The 10,447-nt window shown below is 40.4% G+C and overlaps 1 protein-coding gene across 2 annotated transcripts in view; it reads right to left on the bottom strand.

Annotated features, from left to right (window-relative positions):
- The window catches only part of CNP (2',3'-cyclic nucleotide 3' phosphodiesterase), a 20,059-nt gene that overhangs the window by 6,516 nt on the left and 3,096 nt on the right, over positions 1-10,447 (bottom strand). Inside the window, exons 1-2 of one of the 2 annotated variants that reach the window (XM_018563891.1) lie at positions 8,866-8,951; positions 7,969-8,644 (exon numbers count right to left, since the gene is read on the bottom strand). In XM_018563891.1, coding sequence (XP_018419393.1) covers positions 7,969-8,587 — 619 coding nt within the window. In that variant the 5' untranslated portion in view covers positions 8,588-8,644; positions 8,866-8,951. Of the gene's footprint in view, positions 1-7,968; positions 8,645-8,865; positions 8,952-10,447 lie in introns of those variants that run through there. The other variant, XM_018563890.1, reaches the window with a different exon arrangement.

The raw sequence follows: 10,447 nt of genomic DNA, 5'->3' as shown, positions 1-10,447 counted from the left end.
TATATATATAATGATAATTTTCCTCAAAATGCTGTTAAAACTGTTGTGTATGACACCAAATAAAGCAATCTACTGGTCACAGTGGACCAAGACTAAAAGGTGGCCATACACTAGTAGATTTTTAAAAGAACTTTCGTACAAAAGATCTTGTGTTCGACTTTCTATTAGTTGATGGGGTCAAATAGATCATTGATTTCGACCATAGTGATGAAAAAAATAAAATAATAAATAATAAATATTGAAGGAGCAGGATGAACATTTTTCTCGAACAAACTAAATTCTAACAGTGAATGTGGTTTTCGTTTGGGAAACTCCATTCATTCCAAAATGGAATATTAAAAAAAACTAAATTTACATTGGTCAAGTCTCTGATGGTAGTATCAGGTGCTAAAGAAAGAGGTGTCCTTCAGAAATCTACTAGTGTATGGCCAGTTTTAAACATTGTGGGGATGGAGGTCACCAACTTAGGATAAAGTCCCAACTGCCAATGTTAAATAAGGTAAGGTACAATTATGGAAAACAATAAGATGGCATATCCTGCAGGGCCTATACACAATGGAATTTTCCATGGAATACTTTAAATTATAACACAAATGTAGTGCCTACTACTTTTTATGTAAAACTATTCAACAAGGCAGATGCAACTGTTGCATTTTCTTTCCTCACTCCTCTCAGTGACTTGACTTGTGGCTTTCCTATTTCCTCTTACTTTACTTTTGATCCGAATTATCGGTTTATTTACTGGCCTACACTGCTTCTCACCTAGGATTTGCCACTTTTCTCTCCTTTCCACTATTTTGCTACAACACCCTGCTCTAACTGTTCCAGCACACAATAGTGATCTCCAAGTGTATGAAAGATAGAAAATCACCAGCACTCAGCAAATGGACCAAACATCATCACACATATCACATAATCCATGATTTGGATTATGCGATATGTGTAACGTTTGGTCCAATTAAATGGACGTTATTTTTTTAACTTCATTTGTAAGGGGTTCTTCTCAGTTTGCGCGGTTAGGGTCTGGAACTCGCTGCATCAAGCCGTAATTTCCGCAATTAGTCTGGAATCATTCAAGAAGCTTTTGGACGACTTCCTGAGAGACCGTAATGCACAAGTTACAGGTACTCTAAGGCCTGGTTCACACCTGAACGTTTTGTAGCGCGTTCAACGCTCGACGAACGCTCTACAAAACGCTCAAACATCTAAATCCCATTGTATTCAATGGGTCTGGTTCACACCTTGCCGAATTTCCGCCCGTCCGAACGCGATACAAAACGGGCCAACGCCCAAAGAAGTACATGTACTTTGGGGCATTTTGGTCTCGCGTTTCCATTGGGATCGCGGTAAAAACGTGTGACGCGAAACGCGCGACAAACGCGCATATTCAATACGCCTAGGTGTGAACCCAGCCTTAAGAATGAGAACACTCATGGACCTATTCACACACACACACACACACACAATAGGTTGGACTTGATGGACTTATGTCTTTATTCAACCTCAAATACTATGTAACTATGAGTGCTGGTGATTTCTATCCTTCATTGACTGCTGTGCATGGCGCCATCCGCGATTGTCACTCCGAGCACCACTATTGTTACTTGGACCGGGAATGCTGCAGGGAGTGCAGGGGGACTTACTGTTTTCTGTTATCTCCAAGTGTGACTTTCCTTTACTCTCAATCCAGATGTAAGCAGCAAAGGAATTACACCAGACCCACACCGGTTTTCCCCCTAGTGTTTACCAGGAGTTATAGAGGACTTAGTGATTTACAACGAAGTGGCGCTGAGCGGTCTTCTTCTCTTCGTGCTTATTAAGGTCATAGTAAAATGAAATCACAATGAGGGGCAAATTTTAGGCCTGGCAATGCTCCCCCAGCTCAACATCCTCCTCCACCAATGGTAGTAAATCATCCTTCAGTTCTTGTGTGTTTTTTTCTCGTTTTTACTAAACAGCATTCAAATGAGCCATATTAGCAATGCACACCAAGCTTTCCGACAAGCTATTGAAACTCAACACGAGAAGACATGCATAGGAGAGTACCAATGGTACCAATGATCTTATATAGTGAAAAAGGCAGCTTATTTAAAAAGTGCTTAGAAACAACCAGAATACATTACAGACATACAGAATAAATGACAGAGAAGGGTATCTTCTAGCTACAAATCAAGAAGAAATGTAGTAAAAGTTAAGTGAAACTATTATAGGCGTAGCAAGCTGAAAACACCCAATGTGAACCTGTGCTTTGCTTAGCAAAGGCAAAGCAAAAGGTGCACTATAAAGTCAGTCTGCCACAGTACCTTCGCTTTCCTCCTCCTGCAGATTGGAGTGAGGAACGGAAGCCCCGAGTATATAGAGTCCCATGTATAAACCTGCTCCAAACAACTAGAAAGGGTAAGAAATATTTTTTTAAATGATCTCTTGGCATGCTGCGTGAATGAAAACACAACCATAAAGTGGAAATAATATGTGTAAGTGCATCTGAACCTACAGTTTTCTCTTCGGCCCCATACAAAGTCTCAGGGCCGGTGCACACCTAGGCGTCACCCCACCGCGCGGCATTCGTGCACGTTTCCGCACGGTCAGGAGTCGCCCAGGTGTGCAGCGATCGCGTGTGGGTGTCATTATTTTCCAATGGCACCCTAGTCGTGCCGGGCGGATTGCGTGTTTTCCCTAAAACAAAATTGTAGAAATGTCACCAGCACACCAGGACCTTTTAAGATAGCCCCACTACAAGGGACATATCGGTAAGGAGTATACCGAGACGCAGCACCTGGAGCGGATCCCGACTTAGATGACGGGATCCGCCCAGCTGCGTGAGTGACAGCTGGCTCTGCCTATCTAGAGGCAGATCCAGCTGTACCCGCCCCCTCCCCCGTCCGTTAGCGCTGGCAGATCGGAGCGGGGAGAGGGGAATCCAGCCCCTCCCCCTGTCACGGCAGAGAGCCGTGACAGGATCGAGAGGTGAGGGAACCCGCTATGTGTTCGCTCACCTCCCGATCTACTGAGCCGACCTGTGACAGTCTCATTGTCACAGGTCGGCTTAGAACTATGAGGTGAGTGGAAATCACTTTAAGTGAGGAAATTTGACTTTCTTTCTTGGTAACAATGCTCACCATGCTCAAAAATGCTTCTCCCTCACACCCACTTTTTCCCATTCCCACTTCCAAATAAATAAACCCATTAGATTAGATTTTAGTCGACTAAATCTACTGGAGATTTAGTCGACAAAACTAGACTAAAACTAAAACAGTCTGATGACTAAAATGCCATTTTAGTTTTAGTCGTATTTTAGTAATGTGAATTAAGACTAAAATTAAATTGAAATTTGCAGTCAAAATTAACACTGGACAATGGTCACCAGGACAAGCAGGCAACAATTTAACCCCTCCCTACTCTAAACAAAACTTCTGGCTTCAGTTGCACTTTAAGGCCACGGAGAAAATTTCCAAACAGGAAGCGAGTAGGAATCATCCACATTGTGGGAAAATGCCTTCTTAAAATAGCTCTCACTGGAACTGGTGTCCCAATTGGAAGATTTCCCCTCTACAACTGTTCTGGTGACATATGTGAAATTTTACTTTCTTTCTTGGTCACAATGGCATCATGCCTAGTGCCTACCATACAAGCCTGTGAGGGAAAGTGTTATGATCTGGGGTTGCTTCAGTTGGTCAGGTCTAGGTTCAGCAAAAATGAGGTCAGCTGCCTATCTGAACATACTGAATGACCAGGTTTTTTCATTAATGGATTTTTTCTTCCATGGTGATGGCACAGGCATATGCCAAGATTACAATGCCAGGATTCTTCAGGCTAAAATTGTTGAAGTGGTTCAGGGAGCATGATACGTCATTTTCACACATGGATTGGCCACCAGAGTCTCGGCCTTAGCCCCATTAATATAAAACTATAGCTCTTGGGGCTGCAGCCCAACCGGCCTTCAGAGACAAGGTCACACTAGAGTTCCCAAAGGTCATATTCTATAGAATTGCCATGTCCAGAGGTCTACTCACAAAGTGAGTATTCAGAGTCTGGGTCACACATGAGGCTGTGCCATGGCTCTGGACCTGGAGAGCACACCGGGGCTAACTAACACAGTACACAAAGGTCTGGAAAGTGCCACAGGCCAAACCCAGCGCTCAATGGTCACATTCACATGCGGTGCAATATTCCAGTCCAGCAGGGTCTGGGTACGCCCTCTAAATCATATCTAAAACGGAAACATATCTATGGTGTACCAAGTATCTGAATTAAAAGGAACAAATAAAAGCTAGCAAACATATAGTTTGGGGGTAGGCAACCTCTAGCTCTTGTGGAACTACAAGTTGAATGAGGCACTGCAAGACTCCAAAAGCCACAAGCAAGAGCCCCTGAGGAATTATGGGATTTGTAGGTTTGTAGGTTTCACCACAGCTGGAATTCAGAGGTTGCCTACCCCTGATATAGTTAGACATTTTCTCAGCAGGACACTAGCAAAAAAAAAATTTTACTAAATTTTAAGCATGATGGTTAAGGTTAGGGTTACATAGGGGATGGCCTTCCCCTTTTTTTCGGTTTCCAATGTCCACCATCATAGAACCCAAATGTTTATGAGTTTCTACATACAAGAAAAAAACAAAACAAAACAACTCTTGCAGTGGGGCTCCCCCCCACCCCCACCGCAAGCATTAACAGGGTTATTCACCAAAGGGTGAAGAGTGGAGAAGGCAGGAGAAGTGAACAGTCTAGGCACAAATAGCTGATTTGGAAACATTCTCCAATTCAGCTCACTCTCCAGTTCAGCTATGTTATACTAGATTTTTCACTTCTCCTGCCTTCTCCAAACTCTTCACCCTTTTGTAAATAACTCTGATAATGTTTGTTTAGTCTAGGTGTAGAGAAATAGGCAAAAATACCTAACTTTTCCTCATTCATGGCAGGCTTCTTCACTTGACCAGTCCCATGAAGCCACATTACTTTGCCACTCTGGAGGTCATGGGCACTCCAACATGATCACATACAAATGCAGGACCAGCATTCCTCCATTGTATGCGAGGATGGTGAGGGCCAACCCACATCCCAGGCATGACAGAAAGCACCGGCTGCAGGGAAACGAGGAGTAAATTAAATTTAACTGCTTTGTCTGTTGCCCCTGGGCAAAACGAAAATGTTACCTTTGCAGTGTGGGAGAATTGCCACTACGTGGGTCATTTTAACTTTATCCAGAGTACAGGTTTAATAATACTCCTGCTGTATGTTATAAAATGTCAGGAACTGATCACACAGATTTGTTATCCTTTGGTCCGCTCTAAGGCACTTCTAAATAAACCTAAAAATACCTGCGATTACAGTTTGGACAAACAGGAAATCAGCGGTTCAACAACTACAACAGATAACCTCGGACTACCAGATTTCACATTTTGCACTTATAGCTCAGTGCAAGCTTGCAGAAAATGAGAGTATGATAATATATATGTCTGCCAAAATAAAAAAAAAAACAATCTTTTAGCTGTTCCATTATTTCTGACCATTCAATGCGATTGGTTCTTTAGGACTGTGTACTTTATGAAACATAATGTGTAAAAAGGATCATGCATGCAGCAAAAACCAACAGTATTAACTAGGTTTACTTTTTTGGCTTATAGTCTATTGTTTATCAAATATTAAGGTGGCTTTGTCTATTGTGCACACAGATGTGCATGCCTGTCAGATAGGAGCAAATACACCCAGAAACTTTCTAGGGGAACAGAACACTTGTTCATGTAAAGCAAGCATTAAAAAAAAAAAAACAAATGTTATGAAGCACAGGGACAACCTCATGTTCTAAGAGCTACAATTCTTGGTCTCCTACACACCTAAATTATCTAGTCCAATGGCTATGAAGACCATCAACATGTAACATTGTTTTTGAAATTTCAATACTTTTTTTTTACACAATTTTTCAAAAACATACAATACAGCACAATTAACTGAAAACAAAAACAGACAAAAAGGGGAGAGAAGAAAGTAACCCCTCCCCCTCCCTTCTTAAAAGCCAACACAGGTATCATTTTCAAAACATAAGTTAGAAATAATCATATGGGTACAATTTTAAACCATTACCCAACAACTTTTATAAAAAAAAGTTCTTAGGTCTTATGTAGATATATACACCTTATACACATTCCAAATTGTATCATATTTATCCAAGGTGCCACAATGTTTAGACATTATATTCTCAAATGCAACCACTCTATCTAGTTCTTTTTCCCACACTTCTACGCCAACATCCACCTAGAAGCTATAATTCTATGAGCAGTGAACAGAGCTCTAGCAACCGCTACTTTTACATAGTATTCTAAGTTTAGGGACTCAAATATACCCAGAATACATACCACAGGACTATTGGGGATCTGGGTCCCGTAAACTACATTCATTTCCTCTACTATACTATTTCTTGCCAGTATCGCTTCAACTTTTGACAGCTCCAAAGTAAGAGCATCAATGACCCGGTTTCACAACCACACATTGGACATTTGGGATTTTTCCTAAGCCCTATTTTATACAAAAACTCAAGGGTCCGATATGTTCTATTTACAATATAAAGTTGCGTTAATCTATGTGTAGCAGATGGCAAAACTAGTTGGATTGACTGCAGTGCCACTTCCCAATCCATATCGTCTAGTGGACACACATCTACCTCCCACCCGTTTCTACATAAGGGTGATTTACGCGATGGCAGTAAATTTAGATACATTTTCGAGATCACCCCCTTAGTCACTATTGCTCATAAAACCCTATCTATAGCCACACTCGAGGTCATACATATGTCCCGTATCCCTGGATGTATCAGAAGGGCATGTCTCAAGTGTAGATATCTATAGAATTGGGAGTTAGGTAATGGGTATATCGTTTGTAATTGCTGGAATGTCTGTACTATACCATATATTTGAGCCAGTGTCAAAATCCCCGCTCGTTGCCAGAGCCTAAAGCCCTGAAGTTTATAAACCTCACACAATTCTCCATTATCCCTTAATGTGGTATATGTTGTAAACCTAGTCATACTCAATAGATTTTTAATTCATCTCCACATCTTACCAATCAATTTTATAGTGGGTAGGTACACATGCTCCTTCCTATATAGGAGGTGTCTCTAGGGCCATAAGCGGACCCTTGATATTAGTATAGACCACAGATCCACCCTCTGACTGTCCCCAACCCACCAAATGCCTTATCTGTACAGCTAGAAAGTATATCCACGGATTGGGTAATGCCATGCCACCCTTTCCCTTAGGGTACTGCAGCATCTCCAATTTTATACGCGATTGTTTATTTTTCCAAATCAATTCTCAAAAGTTGTGTTTATCCTCCTAAATATACTTTGGGTGATCCAGCATAGAGAGTTATATAAAACATAGGAAAGATGAGGCATCCAGATCATTTTTATTAGGTTAATTCTACCAGCCGGTGACAGGGGGAGCTTACACCAAGCATTATATTGTTTCCGAAACTTCGTCAAAGTGGTGTTATCTTATTCTCTAAAGCCCTGATCTGTATTCCCAGATACATAAGAGAGTCCACCACCCGTATATGGCGTAATTGCACAGGTAGTGGACCTTCCAATGGATCTATCGGGAGAAGCATTGACTTACTCCAGTTTACCTGTAGCCCTGAATATTTCCCAAATTGCGGACATAGCTTCCAATAAAGATTGATTGGTATCTGCTAGAAAAATCAATGCATCATCTGCATATAGTGATATCTTCTCCTTGTTTATATCACGCTTAAATCCAGCTATCCTAGATGACCTCCTTATTAATTCAGCTAATGGCTCTATTGCCAAGGCGAAGAAGAGAGGGGATAAAAGACATCCCTGTCTGGTTCCCCTTATCAACAGAAAGAATGAAGACAAGGTTTTATTTACCTGAACTTCTGCCAATGGATTAGCGTATAATAATTAGATATAAAAAATAAACCAAGGTCATCCCTATTAATTAATCTTATACATACATGCTTGTAAACGTTTTTTAAAGGCCTTCAAATTTCCCAGCTGCTCCAGAAATTCATGGCTGGTCTTCCTCAGAGAATCCTCATCCCGCTTAGCTAGGAACCATCCAAAGTACAGAGGAAGCAGATCTTTCTCCAGTGAGGGCCTCAGGTTCTTAAGCTCTTCTAATGATAACTTCCAGTGGTTTCGATCTTTCAACTGTGCACAGTCCAGTCTCCAAGGTGTCTTGGGTTCCAGGACAACTACAATGAAATGGTACTTGTTGGCCAAATCAAACAACTCATCCAGACGCTCGTGATCATGGTGTGTGTCATCAAGGATAACCAAATTAGCTTCACGCCTTTCAAAGCAAGTTGTTAATTCGTCATCCAATTTAGTGTAATCTCCTCCACTAGAACTCCTAATTACTGGTTTGATTTCATATTGGTCAGCAGAGATGAGACGTGATGTTTCTTTATATTTTTGTTCGATATCTTTAGCCAATGTTGACTTTCCACTTCCAGGAAGGCCCCTTAGAAGAACTAAAATTTTTGATTCTCTGACAGTAACTACAGTGTGGTCATCAACTAATAGTGGGGGTTTCTGGCCTTCATGCTGATCCTTTGAGGCTTGCGAAGACATCCTGCAGTTTAGAGGCTTCTCGGTACTTGGCTTGAAACTCCTAAAAATCGACCCAACCTGAGGAAACCAAGAGACAGGTTATTGCTAAAAAAGAAACTTCACATAAAGGCTTTGCCATGAAAAAAAGTATACATATCTGCCATCTGGTTTAGCAGTTTCACAGATTAGATTTCTTTAGAATGGATAAAATATATAAAATTTATTCTGCTGATCCTAGAATGGATTATGGAGTTATAAGGTAATTAAAATATAATATCTTAAAATCTAGTTCTGCATACTTGTGGTTATTGTTTCAGTCCTCTATGGAAATCAAATACTGCACAATTTTTTGGAGGCAGAGGAATGTTATCAGTTCTGCGTCCAAATGCATCTATTGTTCATTTCGACAGCCCAACAACCAACTCCCACTACAAACAAAACAAAGGAGTAGTTCGTGAGCCTGTGACACTATAGCCAATACCATTCACTGCTTCCCACTGACATCTCCACTCTGCCCAACAGGCTAGCCATTGTCCCTCAAGACAGACATATGTAGTGTATTTTTAAAGGGGGAAAAAGTTTTGTTATTTGTTTCCTCACTAATTTTGATTAGTAGGGATGGTTATTAATTGTGGCAAGTCTGACTCCAATAAAATACCATAATATTGTTGACAATTTGGTGTCACAACCGTTAGGCTGCATTTACACTTCAGTGTTTTAAAATCAATCCTGCTTGCTGTATCTTAGGAGCAGTTAGGGATGAACAGTAATGTGTAAAACTCACTGCACAGCAACTGTACCATATGAAAACACACAGAACTGAAAGGAGGTAGATACTTTCTTCAATGAAAAGTGGCCAGCATAACTTACACAGGGCGTTTATTACATCTCTACTAATACCATGTTTCCCCGAAAATAAGACACTGTCTTATATTTTTTTGGCTAAAAAAACAAAAAAAAAAAAACACACTAGGTCTTATTTTCGGGGAAACAGGGTATGTCATGGTCAGTATATTACAGGCAAACCTTGACATCACATTCATTGTTAGCAGTAAATTAGGAGACATCTCAACATGACTCACTTTTTTTTTGCTGAAAATCTCATGATATTCTGTTCCTCGGTATACCATTATTTTCCTCTATTCAATATCTTGTTTATCAAATGAAATAGATAAGCTATACGTAAACAAATCTATTATCTGTGCAAGAGAATGAATATGGCAATAATGAAGAATTTTAAAGCCAGCCTCCTTTTTACCAGGCAGTTTCAATAAGTCAAGGGACAAAAAAGTGTCAATTGCATGTAACATGGACAGTTTTAAAAGTCAGGGGCAGCTGATTTATTTTGTAAGTGCTGTGGCTAGCAGACTCTCAGAATTTGGCTAGCCGTATCATACTTCTTCTCAAGGGAAGAGTGGTGTATTGGGGTCTGCAAATATGCATTTTTATGGTAACATTATTTGCAAATTGTCAAGCTCTGTGTAACTTGCGTGCTTATCTTTATTTTTAACAGGTAAGTGTGCGTGGTTAGCTTTATTTATGTTGCCAATATCCTAATCAAGGAATGTACCTCTTGCCTCTAATATACAAAGACATATGAACAAGTTCCATTCACTGTTCTCTAATACAAAAATATCAATTCCTCAGATGGCAAAATAATCAGGGATTACTCTTCACCTTAACATAGAGAAATCAGAGCATTTACATTTTAGTTCCTCCTATTAATAGCTGCCAAGGTACATACCGATTAACCATTCCTAATGCAGCTCGTGGACCTACCTTTTAATTAATCCTCCAACACCCTTATCAAAACTCCAAACCATCCCAATTATGCAAATGTGTACACTAATCCGTGTGCTAATATGCACACACTAATATATA

Source organism: Nanorana parkeri, unplaced genomic scaffold (assembly GCF_000935625.1).
Source record: "Nanorana parkeri isolate BGI_ZX_2015 unplaced genomic scaffold, ASM93562v1 scaffold707, whole genome shotgun sequence".
Lineage (NCBI taxonomy): Eukaryota > Metazoa > Chordata > Amphibia > Anura > Dicroglossidae > Nanorana > Nanorana parkeri.
This window is presented reverse-complemented; position numbering and strand designations above follow the sequence as displayed.